Source organism: Mycteria americana, chromosome 3 (assembly GCF_035582795.1).
Source record: "Mycteria americana isolate JAX WOST 10 ecotype Jacksonville Zoo and Gardens chromosome 3, USCA_MyAme_1.0, whole genome shotgun sequence".
In the NCBI taxonomy this organism is placed as follows: Eukaryota; Metazoa; Chordata; class Aves; order Ciconiiformes; family Ciconiidae; genus Mycteria; species Mycteria americana.
The window spans coordinates 131,118,156-131,142,292 of record NC_134367.1 but is presented as its reverse complement, the minus strand read 5'-3'; the positions used below and the strand labels follow the sequence as shown (position 1 = coordinate 131,142,292).

General features: G+C 42.9%; 1 protein-coding gene across 2 annotated transcripts in view; it reads left to right on the top strand.

Moving 5' to 3' along the window:
• The window catches only part of SPTBN1 (spectrin beta, non-erythrocytic 1), a 93,532-nt gene that overhangs the window by 11,315 nt on the left and 58,080 nt on the right, over positions 1-24,137 (top strand). The window contains exon 1 of one of the 2 annotated variants that reach the window (XM_075497032.1): positions 4,045-4,474. The exons of the other annotated variant lie outside the window; for it this stretch is intronic. Coding sequence (XP_075353147.1) covers positions 4,366-4,474 — 109 coding nt within the window. The 5' untranslated portion in view covers positions 4,045-4,365. Of the gene's footprint in view, positions 1-4,044; positions 4,475-24,137 lie in introns of those variants that run through there. 2 annotated transcript variants of the gene reach the window in all.

Genomic DNA, 24,137 nt, shown 5'->3' with positions numbered 1-24,137 from the left:
AGAAGTGTGTCAAGACAGATCCTGGGACAGATCCTTTTCTGTTCTGGGGTAAGCACCTGCCTCCAGATGTTATTTGTACATTCATAATATTACTGTAATCAACCTCTTGTTCTCCTTGAGGCTTTGCAAAGCTCTAATCGTGTCAACTAAGTCGCACTTTGCATTATGGTTAAGTGGATAATCATTTGAGTTTTTATTTAATAACTCTTAACAAGTACACAAATAATGCAAGCCATCGTTACCAGTCAAGTACTATGGGAGAGGTACAATTCAAAGAATGCAAACAAAAAGTATTTCACAGCCATGGGAGAAAGCTGAGAACAAAATTTAGAGGGGGGGGGGAACCCAACAAAACCCTCCCTCCCTGATATACTAAACTTCATATATGATTTGGCCCTTATTTTTCTCCAAACAGCGTAATCAGTGATGAATTACACCATGGACATTCCAAGCTGTGTTGATTTGATAAGCTAGACTTGGATCAGTGCTAAAAGTTATCTTATCTATGGCCTTTAAAGTGTTAATTCACCTCCATAACATACTACCTAATTAGTAATGTCAAGGGCCTAGTCAATTAAAGAGAAACAGAGAAAATTAGTAGAAACCAGGTATGAAAAAAGGGCTTTGCACGCGAGAACCTTGCGATTGATTTGATGCATTGCTACATAGCAGCAGTAAACAGGTCTCAGGTTTACTAATTTGGAGTTGACAGCAAAGTCGACAGGACTGATGTGACTCAGATCAAAATGGGAACTGGCAGGTTGCCCATTTTTAAGAAGCCTTGCTACATATGGTGTAGAGTTTCACAAATGCAGACAGATCCCCATGTCGCTTTGCTCTTTCTACTGAATTGCCACCAACCTGTGGAGCCTTCAAAATGTGCACTGGGGCCCAGCAAAGCAGCAGTAATGCTTTGGCAGATGAGTCAGCAGCGCCTGGCGATCAGGGCCATCCCCAGGAGCTGATATGATCATTAACAAAGTCTGTCACATCTGTTGCTTGGGGAGCTGTTGTTCAGCCCAAATGCCAACCTGGATGGCAGCTAAAATGAGATCAGAATTTCACAGTGAGTGCTCCACAACATGTTAGGGTCTTGTGTCTCTGTTTTTCAAACCTTGAACAAAATAAGCTTTGTTCAAACACAGATTCTTCCCTTTTCCTTTAGCTTTCCCCCTGCTTGCCGTGTAGCCCGCACTCCTCCATACCTGCTGCATTTCCTTCTCTTTTCAAGGTAGCACTTAGTGCTACTGGGCAGGCCAGAACTGGGGGGGGACAGAGGGGGGACATGGACAAAAAACCTCAAACCCTAACCTTTGTTGAGTATTTCTTGGGAATCTTAACCTTACCAGATTCAGTTGTCCCACAGGGGACAATCTGAAGTGTAAATTCATGTCTGTGGTGTTAATGTTTTATGACAGGATGGAGAAAGCCAGTCTGTGTTTTATATGGGTCAAAGCCAAATGATTATTTTTAGGTTTTAATGTTCTGCTTTTGTAATAGTTTACTTCTTAATATTTTTAATAATGGCCATGTGCATTAGTGTGTCATCTGCCAAAGATATTGGGAAAGCTTTCAGCTGGGGAAAAGTTCCTGGCTCCTGATTTATGGCCTTCACGATGATAAAAATGCTCCAGCTCTCCTGTCAGTCACTTGGACTTCAGTTTTACCTTCTGAGCTCACATAGCAACACCTGTTTGCTCAAGGTGGGACAGTAATGAGCTGATATGCCTGCAGGTAGGGCCTGGATGCCTGCCTGCTCTCGAGGGGAAGGGTTTCATTTAATTATAACATAGGTCAGGCATCGCAGGCAAAAGGTGCTGTTGGTAGAAAGCTGCCGGAAAGAAATTTGTGACAGAAATAAGCCTGTACTTGTGTGCTGGGTAAAACGTGCTCCTTGAGCTTTGGGGGAGTTCGCATTTGTATATTAACGGCTCGGTTTACTGAGCTCTGTTCCTGTAAATTTTGGAGCCTTTTGTGGGGTATTTTTGGGTTGCCCTTCTTCCCTCCCACCCCAGCCTGGAAATCCCACGGCCACAACTGCAGCGCGTGGGTCCCTGCGTGCTGGAGAGACAGCTGGCTGTACCATGGTTATCAGGGGAAGGTTTAGCAGGGACGGGGGACTCGCAGTGCCACGTCAGCACATTGTTGTCTGGAGAGCAGCATCCTGCCTGCCGCAGCGACAAGTGCAGGTGCTTCCTCAGATCCCCCTTTCGCCTTGCAAACGCACTTTTAGGGCACAAGCCTGCAGTACCTTGGTCCCCTGTACAGCGGCGTTTTAGCTGCCCCTGCAGACAGTTACAGTTTCTTCCCTGACACTGTAAAGTCTGTCTTGGGCAGCTGAATAGTCTTTAGTGGCACAAGTGTAGGTAGTGCTGAAAAGATTGAGGGCCAGCTTTCAGAAAGGTTTAGGCTCTACTTGAGGTCTGCTGTAGTACCAAAAAATCTTGTGTAAATACAGCTATATTGATATAAAGGGTTCACTGAAATATGCTAGTAAAAGCCTGTCTATATCAATATAATAAGCAACTCTGGGCTAGGGCTGTGTTGTTGTTTAAAACAGTATACTTAAAAGCCATAAATATTTTAAGTGTGTTTATGACCTCAGGAGCAATGTGCCAGGCATTTTCAACAGTCCGTGTGTTTTTGGAAACCCCAGCTTCAGTTGGGAAGTGTTGACTTCCATCACTTCTCCCTAACTTAGCAGTTTTCATGGTTGGACTTCTTGCCCATTTGTTCCCCAGAGTGTTGGTTGAATTTCCACCTTATGCCTCGTAAAAGCTAGGGCTGCAGCGAGTCAGTGGGAGTGGACCGAGCTTCTCCCACACACATTGTCCTGACATAAATTACTATACGACTAAAAACTTGAGAAACGACAGTATCAAAACAAAGGCAACATTTTGAAATGTTTAATGAGGGGACGGAGTGGGAGAAGAGAACATGGATTCCATTGGAAAGGAATTTGGAAATGCAAGAAAAGAAAAAAGAGAAAACATTTGTGCGAACGTTATCAGCAGTTTATAAATGAACAGGCAAATGCTACATACTGAGAATATGAATGTGGAATTGACCTTTTAATTTCACTTATGAATAAGTGAGGGCTAGGAGCTTGTGCCCCTGAGGGAAAACTGACATCCTCTGTCTAATACCATCTGCAGGAACTGACTTCTAGTACCTAGCCCTGCTGCTGCTGTTGTGCACGTTTATGTTACAGCAGGGTATTAAGGTGCCAGTCAGAGGCAAGGCACCCTTATTTACGTTACAGCCCTCCCCCTCCAGCGCATAGCCCAGACAACCATTAATCTTGCAGTAATACCCAGCACGCTGATAAATGGGCAAGGAGCCACATACATAGGACATGTCAAAATCCTCAGTATCGACAAGTAACATAAAAAGAAGCGACAGGAATTGGCTGTTTAAGGAAGCTTTCCACAAAGCTTTCGTTTGTTCCCAGTGTGCTGGAGTGTACGTACGTCTTTCTGCGTCCCCTCCTCGCCTGTTGCTAAATACTGAATGAGTGCTGCTGTGTGTGTGTGTTACTTTTTCAAGTGAACAGTCTTGCAGATAAATAAAGGAAAGTGCCCTCCTTTTCATGTGATAGTAATCTGAGACTTTTCCGTTACATGAGGCTCTTAACAAAAGATTGTAATTCCACCAGCTTTGCTCAGGAAGATACCACCGTCTGCCGTGGCCGCGGCGGTGCGTTGGGAGCCGAGGGCTGGGGACCCCGCTGCCACCTTGCCTCTCGGGGCTCAGGCCGGCGCGAGCTGCGCCCGGCGGAAGAACTTGCTCCAGCGTTGCGTGAGCCGTCCCGCTCTTCCTCTGCTCCGCCGCCCCTTCGCCCTTGGTACAGCCTTCGTTTCCTCCACGGTGCTGTATGGTAATCAAGTGACATCAGCCCACACCCGGGCGGCTGCTGATTATATTACAAACCAGCAGAAAGGTCTGAGGTGTGCGCGGCTCCTGGAAGCGCTGGCAAGGACGGCAGCGCCTGGCTCCACGCTGCTTTTACTTTGGGCTGAGTCGCAGGCTTGCTTTTATTTGATTTAGTTTCGCCAGAGCCAGGCAAGCATTTGAAACCAGATTTGAGCACTTGAGAGTTGCCTGTAGTGGAGGGGAGGGGAAAAAAAAACCCACCAAAAAAACCCCTTATGGTGCTTTAAGTAGAATCCGTTACAGACAAGTTACCGCCAACCCACACTGCTGGATTTTGAACTGAAGCTGTTATTTACTTAGGGCTCAGTGAGAGCGTTTTCTCTAGGGACTGAAGCCAAACTACTGAGGAAGCTGGGATTTACTTGGATGTATAGTAGAGAAACCTGTGGTTCCTTTATGCTGCAGTTCATCGTATCCCTGTGTTACCTGTAAATGGAATTACAAAAATCAACCAATATGCCCGGGCCGTTGTCCCCAGGATATGCAACTCAGGTGCCGTATAACTATAATCAGTTAGAAGGAAGATTCAAGCAGTTACAAGGTAAGTCTGTGCTGTTTTTTTTGTAGGTGTTGCTATGATATGATCCCTGTAAACATGTTAGTCTGGGCTTGTTCTCATTGCATCAAGGTGTTAATGAGAGAGGCCAAAAGTGGTGCTATAGGAAAAAGCTTTGTGTTCTTTTAAGAGATACTGTGTGGCTTTTATCTCTCTGAAGGTGTCCTCAGTCTTGCACAGTGTTAAGATGCATGTCCAGCCTCTGAGCCACTCAGCATTACAGAGGAGGACTAACCCAGACCAAGTTGCTTAGAACAGTAAGGGGGAGAGCGAGGAAGTGGTCTTTCTATTTATTTTATCCTTAAATAAAATACAGTCGTAACTCTGGAAATTAATAATAAAATCCTAGCGTTGTTTGGGTGCAGTTTGCAGCGCAAGAGCCCTTTCTAACGCCCTGTGTACCTCCTGTGAAGGCGGGTGGCTTAACTTCTTCAAATGAAGAACAGTTGCGTAATTTCCAAACAAATTAGTTTGCTCATGTCATAGAAGATCTCTGAGAAAGCATTCATGTACTTCATTCCCAGTTTTCTTCGTTTTGTATCACTCTACTTTTAGACAGGGAGAATGGCCTTCAATGTCCTCCCATTAAATTCTCTGTCTGTGTGAGAAAACAGACGTTTCTTTTGGGGAATGGTCGTGTGCTCTCTAAAGGGTAGGCCTCTGACCTGTGCTGGAAACCCAGATTATTAGCAGTGCAGCGGAGGAGGATTGTGCCCAGCACCTCTCTGCCTCAGACAGGATAAAACAAACTCTGCTCTTTCTCTATGTAAGGCATGTCCCAGGGATGAATGAACTCCAGCATTGCAGTTTCAAAATAAAAAAGAATTCTTAACCAAAACCAAACCTCCTCCTCCTCTACATCCATGTGACTCCGTAAATAATCCCAGAGCAGCCTGAGTACAGTGAAGTTCAGCCCTTCTGTGCATGTTTCTTATTTTACTCTGGTCTGTGCCACAAGTGTGGTCTTGTGGTTCCTGTCAGAGAGGGAGGAAGAGCCTGGTTAGTGCAAAGAATGTTCCTATTTGTTGGCTTAAGGAGGGAGGAAAAAACAAATCTTTCATTCATAGTACTTTGTTTATCTTGTAAACTGGCTCACAGTAATGGCTGCATACTGGATATAATAAGATAAAATGACAGCATCTTAAACACCGGCAACATAGACATTCCTCAGGCAAGGCATGGAAAATCCAGGCTCCGAACTTGCACACAAGGGAATACGTTAGAGGCTTTATCTTGGACATCTGTCAGATCTTAGGCTGCGGTACCTGCTTTAAAAAGAACGAGGTAAGTTTGTGGCACGGGGGAAAAAGAAAATACTGGCTCATGCCTCTTTCTTTGCTGGTTAAGTTAGCAGTCTAAAGAAGGCAGATTTTATCATTTTCAGGGTCACTGCTTCAGGAATCCATTATCTGTGTGTTTACATCACACTGAAAGAGGAAAGCAGACCACAGTGTTGAAAGCACAGAAAGTGAGTTTTCCCTTCAGTGGAATGCACTGTGTTGACTTAAAAAAAAAAAAAAATAAAAAAAAATTGCAATACTCTCCATAAAGGTACTGCAATTTCCTCTAACAAAAGAGATAAAAATGCAGTGAATTCTCCTGCAATTGTAAGGAGGGACTTTGCAGTAGACCATCCCATAGCTGTTTACTCACATTGCAGAGAAGGTAGACGGGCTTGAAAAATAGTGCTGCCAATGATCTTGTTCAGAGTGGAGCTTAGGTACAGGAAATGTTTTAAACTATGCACCAGATACTCTATGAAATGCTAAATAACTTTACAAAATACTGTGTGCTCTAAAGGGAGTGGCTTAACTCTGCTGACACAGGGGTGTCTTTTCCTTGGATTAATGGCTCTTTGTTTGAAGAATGTCTAAAAAGCCATTAATTTGTAGTTGTAAAATTTTGAGGTGGTTCTTGTCCTCTTGCTGGAAGGCCCTGGTGAAAACATTGGGTGTTCTGTGGCACTGGGCATTGCTCAGTGCATCCAGACTCAGATGCAGCAAGGATGAGCTGAATATATGTAATATTTTTAAATTATGAATTTATCACCAGTTTTACCTTTTTCTCTGTGGAGCTGTACAAACAAGAGCAGATACGTTTCAAACCTTCTTAGAGTAGCCTCTGCTCATGTTCTTCCCACACTGAATTTGCCCCTCATTTTTCACAGTTCCTAGAGTTTTCATGTGAATTCACAGCTTTGCACTAGATTATAGCAAGGTACTGTTCAGCTCTAGTGAAGGTTGGGAGTTTTCCTCAAACAAAGCACTTAGGAGCATATTGTTACGACTAAAATAACAGAGCAAGTGCTCAGGCGCTGTACGAAGCAGAAGTGTGAATCGAGTAGAGGACAACTCTCTCTGATCTCCTCTTTCCTAAGATAGACAATACATTCAATTTGGCACTGGCAGCTTCACAGGAGAAGAAAAGAGGAGCCAACCTAATTCTGCCCCAGGATGCTAGGGACAAAGCAAGTTCGGATCATAAGTGATCACCTAGGCACTCCTACCTTCCACCTCTTTTAAATGCCTTGAAGTGGTGATTGTAAGGAAACTCTGTTGTTCAACTTGGTGATGATGGTGGAGCATTTAAAGCAAATTTTCCAGCCCTGTCCCACTGGGGTGTGAAGCCAGTGCAAGTTGCGGGACCGGACGGGCTCCTTCTGCACCTGGGAAGGGTCACCCTCCAGGAGATCCCAGCTCCCATTTGCCTTGATGGGCCGGAGTGAAGCAGGATGTGGCAGATGACACTGCTACGAGTGAATCAAGGCTGTCTGTGTGTCAAAAGAAACCCTGAAGTCTTGTGCATTATAATCGAGAAGTTTAGCATACTCTGTCCTTGTGCTCGTGAGAATGTCAGCACAGGTGTGGGGAGAAAAATGCTTTGGCAAGTTCTGTTTCTTTTATTAAGTTTCAGTAAGTTCTTATTATGGTTAGTTCGCCCAGTCCTGGAATGATAAGTGAGAGATAGTATCAGCGGTTGCTATCATCTTAAACCTAGGTGTGGAGTTTTGGTTCTCATGGCCACTTTTTCAGTAGAAAGGGATCGTGTTGCAGGGCTGGAGTAGCTCTCTGCAAGTAAAGACAGGACCCCAAAACTTGTTTGTGGAAAACGCGTTGCCATGTAGCTCGTGCAGAGTACGTCAGTGGAGAAAATTTGTCCTGCTCTGTTGAGGAATTAAATGAAAAGCAAACCAGCTATGTTAAAATTATAAACCAAGGCTGTCACCTGTGCTACATTAACATGGCAGATCCTGTGGATTGGCTTGGCGGGTTGTAGGACTTGGCAGGAAGATGTTAATGCAAGCCAGGAGTTTGGAAGGAGATCCCTGCAGCTGTATCACCTTCCGCAGCGAAGGCAGTGAGTGTCAGTGCCACAGGGAAGCTGCCACCAGCCCAGAGGAGCCGCTGTCATCACTGCTCACGGGCTCCTCCCCACCTGGTTAGCAGGACAGCCTGGTATTTATTAACATTTCTGGCATTTACTAGCTCGGTGACTTTATCAGCTCCCGCAGTGTAATTGGAAAGTTGGGTCTCAGCTCTAAGGCTGTGCCCTAGGTGTGAAATTTCCAGTGGTAATTACAAATGTAAAATCCTGGGGGATGGGGCTGAGCTAGATTTGTGCTCCTGATAAATCCCCAGAGGAAAGCCAGCTTTCAAAGGAGCTCTGTGATGTACCCTGCTGTGTGGTACCTTTCGATTTTGTTTATTTTTTTAATGTTGCATTTCAGATTGGAAAATGTTCATTTTTAGTGGGAGCCTGATGTGTTTTGGTGACCAGGCTGCCTGGGTGGAAGTGTCTTTATTTTACTGCTTTTGAGCCATGTTAGAAATAGTACAGTTTGAAAAACTTGACACCTAATGTAGTGACCGCTGGAATAAGCCTGTAGGAAAGGTGAGCTGTCTTTCCCATCAGAGGTGTTTAAGCCAGCTTTAGAACAATTCTAAACTCTGTTTCATCGGGATGAAAGACTGACTGTGGCTACACAGCACTACCTGCACCAGAAAACAAAATGCAATTGTGTGAGTATCTTGGGCGTCTGGGGCAAAACCCCTGCTCTGATAGCAGCGCCCTTCAGCAGGGGAGCTCCTTGGCTGTGTAATCCTTTGATCTGCAATGACTCAAGTAGGTTTGATCTGGGTTCCAGTTTGGAGTAAAAAAAGAGACACACGGTTTCTATGCTTAAGTGGTCAACGATAATTGGCTTCAATAATATAGGGATCCGTATGCATAGATTGGTTGCCATCCAGGCTGCAGCACAGCAGGAAGATTTTCCTGTTTGTTTTTCTTTTTCTATTCTGAAGTGGGGCTTCCCCACAGCTTTTCGTGCAAGAAAATCTTATCCCCAAATCCCTGCCTATGGCCAAGGATAAGCAGGGAATTGCTGAAGTACTGTCCTGCGCTAGGGCAGTGGCATCTTCTGCTGCACCCAGGATCCTCTGAAGTTATGTGGGTGCCCTTTGAAAAGAGGGTTTCAACAGCTGTCTTCCTTGTTGCAAGATTTACCTTTTAAAGGATTTCAGTCTGTTGCGAGCAGTGACCTGCATAGCTACAGGCGGTGATTAGTGAACTGAAGGACATCCTACTTTGTCTACCAAATTGGTCACTGGCATTTCTTGTCATGGTAATTTCTGTTAAAGGTGAAATGCAGGAAGGCTGAATTTCATTCCAGATGAAGCGTGTCTGGTTTCTGTGGATTTTTTTTTCACCCTCTCAGATCCATTGAAGTTGCAAATATATTCATATCCCTGTGGCAAAATTTGCTTGATTTTCTGCTGTCTGCAACCATTCCAAAGCCTGCATGTGTCACAGCATACTTCAGTCTTCTGGTTTTGGTGAACACATGAGCACAAGCTAAATGGCTGGAAGGCCTGTCAGATTTGCAAAGAGGTTTTAAGTGATCTGAAACGAAGTGTTTTGAATGTGTATTTCTGTGGTAGCTGGGCCCTTATTCTTTCCAATGTAAAGATTCCTGCTAACATATCTGAATCCTAGACTCAGTTTTAGGGCATTTTAGCCATCTGAAACAAAGATGGTAGCTGAATATTGCTGAAAGTCTTCTCTGTCTGGAAATATTTCAAAAGTGCAGGTTATAAAAGCCATCTTGCCAACTAATTGAGTGTATAATTTACGGATTTAACTTGGAGGAAGTGACTGGGTAAGTGTTGTAACTAACATGTCCAGGTTCTTCATTAAAATGGGCATTTGTAGCAAATCACTTGCTAGGACTTGTACTTGTCTACTCACAAAACCAACTGGTCGAATTTAAACTCTTTGCACATCCCCTTGTAGCACAGAACTGATGCAGAGAATCACAGTGAGACAAGGCTACTCAAGAGCTGCCTTATCATTTCTGCCCTTTCCAGAAGTAAAAGCCTACAGTTACGTTGTAGAAATTGTGGAATGACACACAGATGCTGTTATTTATTTCTAGTCCTAAATATTGCAGCAGGGGATGGGGAATCTGTGTTTCATGCCCTTCCTTTGGACAGGGACCGATGAGGTGAGTACAGTCAGAAGTGAAAGCTGTGTTTCAGTGACCATGCGTGTTGTCTGTTAATTTTATTACACACAAACTATCTTAACTTTGCCTCTACGCTTTTTAAATTTTTGCCTAGATGATGTACAAACCCATGGAAGAAGGTTTTGCAGAAGGTTCTGGAATAGTTTTGTCTATGAAGGACAAACTTCAAAAACACCCAGGAACTTAAAAAAAAGCATTCCAACCCTTCACTCCCATTCTTTCCCAATCCTGATACTAAAAAACCCCCACAAAACTAAATATGAGATTTTGAGGAAAACTTGACAAAAAATTCTTGTGAAACACTTTATTTTGGAATGAACAGTGAGAAATAAAGTCTAACATGATTTTGTATTTTCCCTGTTTTAAAGGGCTATTCAGGACAGTATGGCAACTCCATCTTTACCACTAGATAAGCTGTTACCGTGGTTCAAGATTAAAATGAGGTCCATGAAATTTCTCATTGTTAGAGAAATAAACCAGATTTTGATAATCCTGTACCTACTGAAGACAACATTTTGTCCCAAATTCCTGCTTTCTCTTTCAAAAAGCTCTGAATTTTTTTTGTCTTAAAAATTTCCAGAAATTTACCTTTTTCTGGTTATAGGGTTTGGTACTTGTGGAGATACAGAAAGCAAGTTAAAAGAGCACAGGGTTTTATTAGCACATTTCTGCTAATACGGTCAGTGTTGATACAGTTGAAAAAGTAAATGTTTAAATTGGATTTGGCTCCTCACTGAAATAACTGTGAAAATTCACAACTTTGAGCTGTTGCCTCAGGTTTTTTGTAGTCTGTTCTCTTCAGTTTCTATTTAGATTATGTTTGAAATACTTGTTTTTTAACTGTGTGTATAAGAAAATTTTAAAACAAACAGAAAACTCTAGGCTCTGGAGCGTAATTTTGTTTAAAAAAGGGGAATTCTGGTGTACTCTTTGTGGCTCTGAAATTGTGAAGTAAAGAAAGCTTGTAAGCAGATATTTTCACATGGGACAGTAAGGGATTTTGAATACCCTGGGGTTGATTTGTTGGCAGAGTTAGAACAGTAAAATGATTTGTGTGATGTCCTCAACTGGTGTAAATCCCCGTAGCTCTGCAAATCTGGAAATGCAGCCGTTTGTGCTAGCGCAGGAACTGGCCCTTTTGTGTTTCTGCATTGGATGTCTCAAATAAGCTAAATGCCACAGGCCATCCTAATGTTTTGTAGGCATGTTGTAACCACGTAGGAGTACAGGCTCCTATACCAAATATTTTTCCTATCCAAGAGCCCTATTCAAGTTGATTGTGGGTTTTGCCATTAACTTCTGTGGAAAGTGGGGCAATAAAAAAAGACTATGGACAGAGATGAAAGCGGTGATAAAAAGCCAGAACAATGGTAGGCTTTATTCCTGAGTTCTTTCTCAAATCTGTTTTGTGATTTCCTCCCTTTTCTTCCTTGTTTCTTTCTGTCTTTCTGTTTTCTGTTGGGTGCATGCTTTGACTAGTAAAGTGGATGAAATGCTACCTAAGCTAAGGAGAAATGGTGAAGAAAATCAACTTACAGATTTGCAACGTGATTCACAAAACCCCCATTTCCTATTCCCTGTACTAAACTACTCTTCTGTGATATCCCAGCGCAGGATGTGGGGTTTGGTAGGTGCACCCCTTCTGCTCGGAGTCTGAATTTCATATAAGAATTCATTGAAAGAGTATTTGATTACTAACAGTTCTGAAGGTCTTTTCAGTCCTGTTTAAGTTGAATTGAGAAGTAATAAGTGTCAGCTATTAAGCGGCAGGGTATGACAATGACATATTTTTTCCTTATGTGAAAATGAATTATTTTCTTTGAATAGACAGGTTTGGGAAAACTGATAAGCCAAATATTGGTAATTAGTCTCCGTTAACTTTAAAATCTGTGGTGAGGGAGATAGAATAAAATACATAAGGTGGTTTAGAATCTACTTTGCTCTTCCCACGAGAAATCAAATCTGGAATTTCATTTGGAAATTTGTATCTGGGGCTGGCAGGTAATGGTCCTCTTCCCAATGTCATTGTTCAAGTGATGTAACAACTCCAAAGATGAAGATTATTTCATAGGTATTAGGCAAATAACTTCCCTCCCAACTCAAAATCAGCCCTTTCAGAGTAAAGGGTTATTCATGGAGAGAGTAAGGAACTCGTGGATTGCCCTGCATTCCAGCAGTTCTGAAATTCAGTGCAAGAAGAATAAGGCGGTGCCCTGGAAAGCAGAAGCAGAGGATAACATGGGTGTTCCCCACCAGGTGGGAGCAGGGGTGCTTTGGGGAGGAGGGCTTTACTCTTAACTCAGCTTTGAACATGTAATTTCATTCACATACTGAACATAGCACCCAAAGTAATTCTGGCCCTACTGTCCTCTGTGATAGCCTGAATGTAATTAAGGAGGGCATGTGAGCCTAAAATTGCTTGCTGCTCCTAAAAACGCATCTAGCCGAATCCTTACATTTCTTTCAGAGAAGAGACAAGAGGGGTGGTGACCACTCATGCTTGTGACTTTTGATGTGGAGTCTAAGGTCACGATGGCTGGGAGAGCCCATGTTAACACAAAAGACCTTGTACACTTGCTGCTGGAACCAGGGTATCCCAGGCTGAGAGCCTCCTTTGTTGAAAGAGAACTACTGTAGCCAAACTAATATTAAGCAGTCTCGTAGCCATGCTGAATGCCCCACTGTTTCACTTAGAAAGAAGCTTAAAGAAAAAGGCCCTTCAGTTTTTGAGGGGAACAGTAGAGTGAAGCAGACACGCAGGCAGGCACTGTGGCATAGTCTAGGGGCCACGTTCATGGCTTTTCAAAGGTCTTGTGAAAGATGTGGCATTACCGAGTGGCCTTTTCATGAGATAAAACTGGAAATGCTGATAATTCCATGTTCAATCAAGTTTGGTTTGCTCATAAAAAATATGAGCAGGAGCTCTTGAAAGCACAGGCCCAGTTACATGACAAACTTACGCTGGACAGGGTCAGTTTTCTGTTTGACAGGTAATCGGTAGAATGCACAATCCTGCTCTGTTTTTAGTAAAACTGTATTAAGGTTGTTGGGGGAGGCAGGAGGTCATAAATACGATTTCTCATTTGCAGGTTTGGAATACTTCCTATGTTAACAAACAGAAGTAGTATCATCCCAAATGGTGTTGCACAGGAATCGTATTCGTTGTCCCTTGCAGAGATTGCAAACATCTCTGCCTTGGATGTTGTCGAAATGGCCAGGCATATGTTTCTGAGGATTGTTTTGGTTTGGGGGTTGGTTTCTGTAAGTTTTCTTGTCTGATTCAGTTCTATCAGAACTGAGTTTTCAGGTAGAATAGCCAGAGAATTACATACCAAAGAGACAGTAAAGAAAGCATGGTGGCAAGGCACAAAAATTATCTGTATTACCACAGCACTCTAATCACAAGCAAGGGGTGGCCTTATGCCTGCAAAGATTAAGCAAAACAGTGCGTTGTTACAAAGACATTTAAGAGTCTATCTGAACAAAATCAATGCTGGCTGCCCAGATTTTTCTGGGGAAAAACCCCTAGGGTTTAATAAAGATACCTAAATTGAACTTAATGGCTTGGCAAACTCTTCAGAAAATCAGCCAATATACAGAGCCCACTTCTCAGACAATCTAAACCAAGGCAGCCCCATTAAAGGCAATGAAACTGCACAACGGTACAGTGCTGAGAGACTTGTTCGTGCGATTTTGTCTCTCAGATTCAGGCCTGCTCCTTCATTCTTCTCAAATGACGATGACTCTTTGGCTTCAGCTTCTGCACAGTGATACCCTACGTTGGATTCAGTCTTCCCCTTCCAAAAAACCAAAAGTCCAGTTCTTGGTGTTCATTTTGTCCAGGCAGTGTTTCCAGTTTTTGAAAACGTGCTCTAATGATGATTTGGTTCCAGGAAAAAAGGAAAGGGAAAACATGGCTGTCTCATCTGTAGTCAACTAACTATGGTTTGCTTTGGGTAATAATTAATTCTGCATCTAGTTTAGTATCTTTCCACAGTTATTTCCAGGGAAACTAGATTTACTCTGGTAGTGCGATGGCTGTTTTTTTCAGGGTGTGTTCCTCTTTTCAGCTTTTCCAGATTGTCTGTCAATATAAGGAAAGAGGCTGCTCTGAAATTGCGGATGTGACTGTAATTTGATTGCAGTTTGACATGAATAATAGCCATTATGGAATGGCAGTTAAGTAAGGCTCTGAATAAATAGGGGAGGTGTCTAGAAACGTCAGATGCTGGTTGTGTTCTGAACTTCTGACCTTTCTGTTATTCTCATACATGGGGAGTTCAGTAATTTGGGTTAACCCTGCCTTTAAATGCTAAGTGTCTCAAGTTGTTTAAATAAAAGTAATGCCTTGGGACAGCAGTATCTGCCCTCGCTCTCACCCACTGTGCCAAGGGGGCTGTGCTGTGCCGTGCCCCCTGCACACTGGGGCTGGAAGTGCTGACAAAAGCCACAGGGTACGTTTCGGTTCTTCGTTTAAGTGGATGACGTCTAATTGGATCGAGGCTCTAATATTGAGCCCAAAGGAGAAGGAAAGGGTATTGGGAACTATTTTAGCTATGGCTGTGGGAGCTGTGTTTGCTTTCTCAGGGGTGAATTGCATGCCATTCCCTCTCTGGGTCATCACAGGCTTCGTTCACCCTGTGGGGTGCAAGTTGCATTTCATCCTCATGGCCTCACCTGGTAACAGGAAAGTGCGTTTCACTTCTAGCTCAAGGAAGTAGTTTCAGAAAAAGTGGCAATGCCCAAGGACAATTTCCTGACTGTTCCCTAGGTGACGTTCTGGCCACTGTCACTTCTACAGGTGCACTGATAATCCATCAGCCTCTAATAGCAGATTATATGTTGGTTGCATCCGGACATGATTGTTCAGAGCTGTTGCCTAAGTCCTTACAGAAGGAGTTCGCAGAGTGAGACATGGAAGTTATGGCACATTTTTTCCATAAATCCGCTGCTGCTCACATGTTATTAAGTCCTTCTCCCTCTGTCTCTCCCCCAAAATAAATACCTTCATAATGATGCCTGATAGGGTATATTGTAAAATCCCCATGATATAAATCCTTATTTACTGGAACATTTGCTCCTAACAGGCGAGTTGCACTGATATTTGCCGGCACGCTGATGCTAATGATGCTCTGTGCCACTTGAAAGATGGTTATGTATCCTCTGTGCCTGGGGCCAGCGGTGTTCCAGCCAGTTCCTCACTGCAGATACTCTTTTTTTTTTTTTTTTTTAATAAAAGCAGCTGCAAGTTGTCCTGGAGAACAGAGAACACTTAAGGACACGTAGTATGTAAAATCTTTAGCTGTGCAGCGTGTCCTGGCAGCGGTGTCCTCCGTAGAGATGGAGTGTAGTTCTGCCCTGGCTCCAGGAGAGCCGCTCTCTCCAGGCTGGGTATGGCAGGGCTAGGACCAGCACCTGCCGGTTGTAGCAACACAAAATAAAAGAGCAGCTGAGAGGGGACTTTTTCCTTCTGTTTTTTTGTGAATGACTAAAATGACTGGACAGGGTGGTGCGATCTCTGCAGTACCCATTTCAGTGGGCTGGGTACAGGGCTGTCCTTTATCTCTCCTCCAGTCTCCGTGAGTGTGGCCGATCCCAACCAGTTCCTAGCAGTTTTCAGGTGTATGTTTGTGAACTACCTAATGCCAGAACACCTTTTGTTTTCTGTGCTACGTAAGTCAGCTCACCCTTCAGGTTTAGCTCCTGTTGCCAAGTTTAAAAACATTTCCCTGGCACCAGCTGCAGGTCACTGTGGGCTTCGTATTCAGAAGTGTATTCACGGAGCTTTTTGTTATGCGTAAACGTCTGTGTATTTGAGTTAGGCTGAAATGTGCCCATAAGTTTGGAGACCTGAAAATCAGTGAGTTGTCATGTTTTAGGCTTCAAGAACACCCAACTAAAGCACACATAATCTGTAAGATGTCATAAATGCATTTTCATGCCTGTGTACACGTGTATCTGTGTGATTTGGCTACGAAGGTGTGTAAGATGGGTATAAGCACATAAATAGTCTTAGGCAGTTCAAAGAACCTGTTTGCATATGTAAGGCAAATGTGTAATAGTTCTGTGCTTAACCAATACCTGAATTATTTTTTAATGACATTAATATTACATTGACAGACAATTGGGAGCATTAATCAGACACTTGCCTTTAGAAGATCTTGTGCTCTGTGTTTCCTTTATTAATTAGCGTATTTCATAGTCAGGTGGTTTTTTTTTTCTTTTCTAAAAAAAACCAACACTGTTTAACATTTTGAGGGAGGGGAAAGCCCAGAATAGGGAGCCCATGTACAACGTGATTAAGGAGGCATCAGTGAAATGACTTTGATCAGCAGTGTTTGGGTGCTGCTTCTATTGATTATGCTGAGCTGATGATGTTTGGCACTTAATTTTCTCAGTGTGCTAAAAATTAAAGAAAGTAAGTGAAGATAAATTATTGGGAGCTCTCACGGATAACTTCAACAGAAGCTGCACCTTTGTACCCATGTAGAGCTTTCCAGTTTGCGTTAGTCAATGCGTTACACAATCAGTACGACTTGCAAGTCCACTTTTAAGATTAGAAAAACAAGTGATGTTTCTGGGTGAAGATACACATTTAAGGTGTTCAAAGTATAATTTTACCCAGTTAATTCCTTCAAATTTGCCTCACCTTTTAAATCTCAGAGAGATCTTTGAGAGTTTCAAACTAAGGGGGGGTGGGGGTGGTTCTGGTACTGCTTTGAAAGTTATTACATGGGCAGGAAATACTGTGCTGGAAAGGTATCTTTTTTTCCCTACTGTTGCATAACTCCAAAGGCTAAAATGATTTTGCTTAAACATGCCACATTGTCCCACAAAAGCAGATCAGTAAATGACCTTTGGATTGAAATCAAACAGACCAGCAGGAAAATTTTGAGGTGAGGAATTAGAAGGTATGTGCAATTTGTTTGTACCTCAGAGTCCCAAGAAAGCAGGTATGGCATGGAAAGAAAGATTTATTAGTAGTAGTATTAGTATTATTACCACCACATGGATTTCTTAAAAAAGCACTTTAATATCCAGAGTGACTGATTGGAATGTGTCTGTTAAAGTTTACATTGTGGTTCAGTTTTCTGGAGCTTTTCTTCAGCAAGCTAACAGGTGAGGGCATCGATTCTGCTAGTCTCAAAAGACAACAACTCCAGGACTTCAGCTGGAGCTCTGCATGATGGGTTTGCAGATTAGAGCCAGAGAAGATTAGGGATTTTTCCTCTAATGCTTCTTATTAGCAGTTTGTTTCAAATCTCATTAAAATTCATTCATTTTTAAACCTCCCTTCTTAGAAATAACTGCATGTTATAAATACCATGGTTCCTTCAGTTATACAAGTGATTTTTATTGTAATCTACTGTATTTTTATTGCTGTTACTCATTCAGCTTTCACCTTTGGTTTTCAGCTTAGATCTCAGGCTTGCTGAGCCTGGCTTACCTGTGGTGTTACCGCTTTTATTTGGCAACCTGTCAGTACAGCGTAGTGCGTCTGACTCTACAACATAGCATGCAATTAACAATAGTAAATTATTGCGTGACCATGGAAACCGGATGAACTAAACGCATTGTTCAGCAAGGCTATGAAATCAGCTATTATTAATCCCTGATCAGTGGAGTGGTTGTTTAAATACATGTTCTTCCATTTAAAATATTTCTGTGATAATGAAAATTATAATTTAACAGCAATTAATTATAATAATAACATCTCTTAGCACCAGGATTTAATATTTTGAAAGGTTTGAATGCATTCATCATAGATTTATTTATTTTCTATTCACGCTTTTCTGTCGTTAAAGTGAAATTAGATTTAAACATGAAACCAACAAAGGTTTGGCATTTCTTTCATCTATTCTTCTTTCTGATTGCAATGAGTTTTTAAAGAAGCATGGTCAAAACATACCACAGCTTTGACTTTTCTCTCCATGTAATGTCTCAACTTGTGCTTCAGATGAAAGAAAAGATCCCACAGCTCTCTGAAATCCCTCGATGGGATTCCATGGGAATACTAGCAGTTCAGTCTTGTGGCCTATTCTTGTTTAAGCTTGCTAAAATTCGTAGAATCACAGAATACTTTAGGTTGGAAGAGGTGTTTATTTGGTCCAGCACACCTGCTCAAAGCAGGGTCAGCTTCAATGTTAGATCAGGGTGCTTAGGGATTTGTCCTGTTGAGATTTGAATATCCCTAAGGATGGAGATCCCACAGCCTGTGGGGGTCTAGTGTCTGAATACCCACGCAATGGCAGCTTTCTTCTTGATAGCCCATCAGAATTTCCCGTTCATGGCTACGTCCGACCTTGCACCACCAGCAGGTCTACTTCCTCCAGGGTGGCGTGTGCCGCTGTAAGCTTCTGTCCGCAGTGCCTGGGTTTGCTCTGTAAAAGATGGGTTTCAGCGTCCAGTTTTCTGTCTTCACGGTGAATGCAGAGTCCTGATGCCCATCACTTCCTGACTCATGTCTGCTTAACAGTTACAATTTCATATTGCCAAATACCTAGATAAAGAGGATCCCAGTCTGGTCACATAGTTGGATTGTAGAAATAACAGATTGCTAGTAGTCTTGTGTGAGAACTGTTGAATTAACTGCAGCTGTGGAGAAGAGGGAGGAGTGCTGAAAGGAAAAGAGGACAACAGAAATCATTAAAAAAACCCCAATCCTCCTCCTTCCTACCCTTGTTTTTCCTCCTATAGACAACTGGGAATCCACTGTAAAAACTTTCATTCTGCTGGGTTTGCTGAACACGGGAAGAAATAAGATGGACCTTATGGAGTGAAGTACCTGGCATGTTCTCTACCTGTGCCAAGCCTTGCTCTCGCCCTTGCTAACACTGCTAATCAGACAGTGGTTTGGGCAAGTATGAAAAATAACAGCACTGCCCCCCCCTCCCCCCCCCAAAAAAACCTCCTGGCACTTCCCTGCATTATGCTCATAATGTTTTTTAAAGGAAACTGCAAAGACCCTACAAGATTGTGTGTACTTGAAATAGTGCTGTGACCTCAGGTTTTCATTGTTCTTCTGTGGGAATTTCACGGTCAGTGTCCTGGGACAGGCCGATGCTTTTTCCATGCTCCTCTTAATGAAGTGATTTGTCTCTTATGCAAAGCAAAAAAATGGCAACAAGTGTAAACCACTAACATCAAATCAGCCATAAGGCATTTGTGTCCTTTTATGTTAAATGCTGACAACACTGAGGTCTTTTGCATGCTGTTTTTAAAAGGCGGTCCATTTAAACTCTATACTGCATGCTCATTAGGCCATAAAGTTATTCTTTTGTTCAACTGTACTTTTGCTATTTTGCTGTAAAAATGGTTTTGTAAAATCTTTCTCCAAATTTTGTAGATCAAGCCTTGGTCCTCTTGAACATTTTTCTCCTAATGGACTTCAATAATGTGAGCGGTTATATTGAAACCAGGGCAGATGATGGTGTTTCCAAGAGCAGTACCTAGAAGTGTTAAACCATTTTAATCGTCCACTAGAAAGGCTGCATTTCTGTGTAGCTGCTTTGCATTTCATACAGAAAAACAAGAAGTCAGCTGGTATCCTAGAGTACCAGAAAAAAAAGCTGAACGATTAATGTTTATGAAATGGGCTGTGTGGTGTGGTGTTTTCCATTGCAGGGAGCTGGCCGTGATGCGGGAGATACTTAATACAATTTTGTGTTCCAGTTTTCCTGAAGTTAAACAAGCAGTTCACATAGCTTGCACCAAGGTAGGGAGAGCTGAGCACATGTTCTCTCTAAATCTGCTTAAATATGTCATCTTCGTCTTCTGAATTAAAAAATTAAATAGGCTGAGTTCTTCCTGTTAAACCTGGATGACTTTTATGTTTCATTTATTTGCTGTGGGAGACTTTACAGCAACTTTTTGCAGATGAACATAATCATTCTTCTACATGAATCCAAAGCTGGCTTTCAGGAGGTTTATTTTTGTATTGCTGACACCAAAATGCCATAAACTCTGTGTAAAAATAAAGACAATGAAGGGACCTGCCCTTCCACACCCCGTAATGCTTGGCTAGTTACCGGACATTGTTCTGTGCATCATTTTATTGTGTGAGTGAGGTTTAGTGATATCAAAGAGAGAAAGCAGCAGAATTGTTTTTTCCACATGGTGCATTATGTAGCTTTCCCGTTTTTCTTTTCAGAGCATTTTCAGCAGTGAAAGTAGTCACATGCTGTAATGTTTAGTAGAGAAGGGTAGATATTTAATAGGATTTAGAAGCTGGCTGGTGCTTCCTAGTAAAAGAGAATGGATTGCTGAACACACCCCTGACTTCTGAACAATAGTCTCTGTGTAGCAGAGTCGGGAAAGCAGCAAGGATTTTGCTCCTAATGAAAATCACCAGCTAAACACAGCATGAACAAAATCACCTCATTGCTTTGTCATCTTTCACATTTGCATTCAAGTTCTTGTCGAAGTCATGTTTGAGCATGTAAAAGCTTTGGCATAATCTTACCATTTTTGATGGGGAAGTCACACCACAGATTACTTTGTGCCATAAAATAACCATAACAAATACATCCTACTTGCATCAAAACAATCAGCTGCAGTCATTCCTCCATGTTAAACTGTCTACAAGATTGAAGTAAAAATCAAGGAGATGCCTTTTTTTTTTTTTTAAGGTTCACCTGTTGTTTCTAAGCATCAGACCGATGTGTGTCATGTTTTCTGTATAGGATGTGTGTAAGTTTGACTTCCTGCAGGTTTCATTCTAGGCTGTTGCTTGCCTCTGCACGTGTGTTATGGACTTCTGTCTTCTACAGTAAACTAATTTTTTTCCATTTTCATCAACCCCTGTTTTCAGTCCTGACCTGTTATCTGCAGCTGGGGAAAGGCGGCACCCACTGTTCAGTTTTACTGCCTTACTACTAAAGGGGAGGTAGTCATAGGACACTTGAATGTTAAGAGAAACTAATGTTATTTCCTTTTCTCTACAGACACCTAATAGTCCTCCTCCTGACTGGGTGATCCTTCCTCCTTCCATCATTTTCTTCCCTGTTGATCGATTTCAGTATATTTTAATTTAGACACTGTGCCTGACTGTGCATGCTTATACATTGTTCTCTCAGGGCTTCTTATTACCACACATACTAATATCGCGTGTATGGAGACCATGTGAAAAGGCCATCATTTTGTGAGTGTTTATCCAAGCAGATGTTTCTCTCCTCAGCTGATCGGTACAGATACGCAGAGGTGCTTTTTTCCCTTCTGGGTTATATTTAGTGTTGCATCAGTTGACTGATTTGTGTTGCCACACAGCCCCACTGGCAGGCAGCCCCACGGAGGGTCCCAGCCGAGGGTCTCGCACCAGGGTGGGGTCCTGCTAGGCTGTCAGGAGCACACAAAACCCAACCTCAGCCTCCCTCCCCGGCATGGATCGCAGGCCAGGGCTGCTGGTAGTCCCCAGCCTTCCTCTGAGCACGCGGCCCTCGGTTTGGACAGGAAATTTAAGGACCAGGAGCCACCAGAGTTGTTCTTTTCTCAAGGATAGTGAGCGAAGGAGCTCTTACTTGATCCTGTCAGATCCACTGAGGGGTCTACGTACTGGCCTTGGGGCCAGGTACAGTGGAGAATATTTTGTACAAGCCTGTGCTCAAGCCTGCCTGCAACAACAGAGGTTAGACCTGTATTAGAATTATTTCATGTTCAGTATTGGTCTTCTGTTACTATAACAAGTGGTGAAGATTATTGCAGTACATGCATTCATGTCGTTTCCTGATAAAATCTTGGTTGATCACAACATTCTGGTCCCAGCAGCTGATCTGCATTCTCTCAGGCATCTTTCTCAATTTAGAAACTTTCAAGCACAGCTGGAATTTGTGAAACTGTGAATATTACTGGCTCTTTAACCCATATCACATCTATGAGAATACATAGAGTGATATCCTGCGCCCTGAAAACTTACAGTAATGGGAACGTTGTCCTGTGAAAGGAAGCTCTGTTTTCTCTGTGCACGGTTAACCTAGGTTATGATCTGGGGAATTCTGGGAAGCAGTGGATATTGGATATAGGCAAAAGTGGTGCTCCGTGTGTTTAAAAAAGTCTGTGTGTTTAAAAAGTCAGTGTGTTTAGCAGTGCTCTGTGTAGGGTGCACACTGCCTGCGTTTGTTGCTGTAATGAAAAAATAATAATTTTAAGCTGGAAAAATTACTTCCAGCATGGAAATAAAAAAAGACGTAAACCTGCAGGAGACAGAGCTTTTGGAGTTAGGGATTAAAACTCATCCTTAATTTGTCTTGCTAGAGATATTACAGGGATCCACAAACATTGATAATGCATAGAGCAAGCTGCCCGCTGGCTGGGCTCGGCAGGGAGGATTTGGGTGCCGCTGAAGGCTGGGCTGTCCCAAGGCGGCTGCACGCACACCGAGCGCCCGGCAGCAGTCCTAGACACTCAGTGCTCCTTTCAGCTCCCCTTCTGTGCTCTAAATTGTCTGTTCTCTTCAGTAGCATTTCGGCTCCTTTGAGAGCACCCCCTTCGCTGTTTATCTGGTCGGGTGCGGAGGCCTTTGAAGTCCAGGGGCTGGCAGTAGCTGTTGCACACTGAAAGTCGTTTTACCTGTGCTGGGCTGGCAGCAGTCTGTGCCAAACATATTTGCCATTCAGTTTGAAATGGATTCAAGGTCAGTTGTTTGAAAATGTGGTTTGACCAGTATGGAAGGGAGCAGATTGTCTTCAAGCTGTTTTTAGAAAACGGGCAGCCGCACAGGTAACCTTCGCCACAGCAGCAGTGCTGTGGTCATGTGAAGGGACTGGGGCTGATAACGCTTTCTGGCATGTGGGAGTAGCAAAGGGGTCATGGGGGCCCACGTTTCTCTCGGCCAGCTCCTGCAGCCGGGCATTTTCCAGGGCAGTTAAGACAAATTCTTCATTATTGTGGCACGGCCCTATTGAGTTCACTCAGCAGAGTTGAGTGTGTGACAGAGGGAGGATGGTGTATGTGACCCCCTCCTCCCGCTGTCCTGCACTGGGGACTCAGCGACTGACCCTCCTGGCTCTGGTCTTTCAGAAAGTTAACTATGTTTTTATTAGGGTTTTTTCTCATCCGATTAGTAGAGGAAGAAATTACTCTCCTCAAGCAGGGAAGGGACTAGATGCCTGCTTGTGATCCTGTCCAGCCTTGGTTTATGTGAGTTTCAGTGTACAAACTCCAGTTTATTTACTAAACTCCTAAACAAAGTCAGTCCTTGATTTATCACAATCACAGAGCTGGGGTTTGCAAGCTGCTGTATGCTGGTAGTATTGTCATGGGGGTTTCCGCATAAAGGAAATTTCCTTCCCAGTGTAGCTTCAAGATAAGTTGGATTCTCTATTATCAATACTGGGGTTAGAGCAGCTTCCGTTTTCCTGCTGTGCATGTTTTGCATGTTGCACATTTCTCTTTACCCTTGGGAAACAAATGTTTTCACAAGCTGTAGGACACTTGGAGCTCCACCCATATCCTCTAGTTTTAATTAATCTTCAAAATCTAAAACTGTTTTTGAAAGTATGAAGGACATTTCTCAAAAAGAACACATGAGACTCATAAATAGTGTTTCAGGGCCCATCGCTGATGTTAAATCCCTGGTGTCATCGCTCATGGATGCACCTGGCCCGTAATGTGTAGGTTTTTACACAGCACTGCACGTTAAGAGAGTCATAGTTGTGTGCTTAGCCGAATTGTCAGAGCTGTAAGTACCGCTTTTCTGTATGTATGTTTCTTTCTCTGAAACGTATGGCCAAAATTTATTGGTTTTAATTCTGTGCATGTTTTAACCTGAAACCCCAGAGCAGAAAAATACAGTTTATCAGTTTGAAAGGGTTGGTAAAAGCATTGCAAAAACCTGCAGTCATTGTGAAACACCATGTAGAAATAATCAGGAGAGGTTTTAACATGACCAACCCCAGCCACGCAACTTTCAAAATGGGCTTGTTTTGCTTTCCCACGTCGTGGGAGCCCAACAGGATTTAAGTGGTGCGGGTGTAAGAACGGCTGCGCCTTCTCCCCTCTGGTGTTTCTATCGCTAATGGTGTCAGCGGGGAATTGGAGAGCTGTGCTCCGCCTGTGCCAAGTGCATGATAAAGAGTGGCCTTCCTGGGTGAGCGGCCCATTAGGAGACTGAAAGAGCTGCTGTGTCTCTCT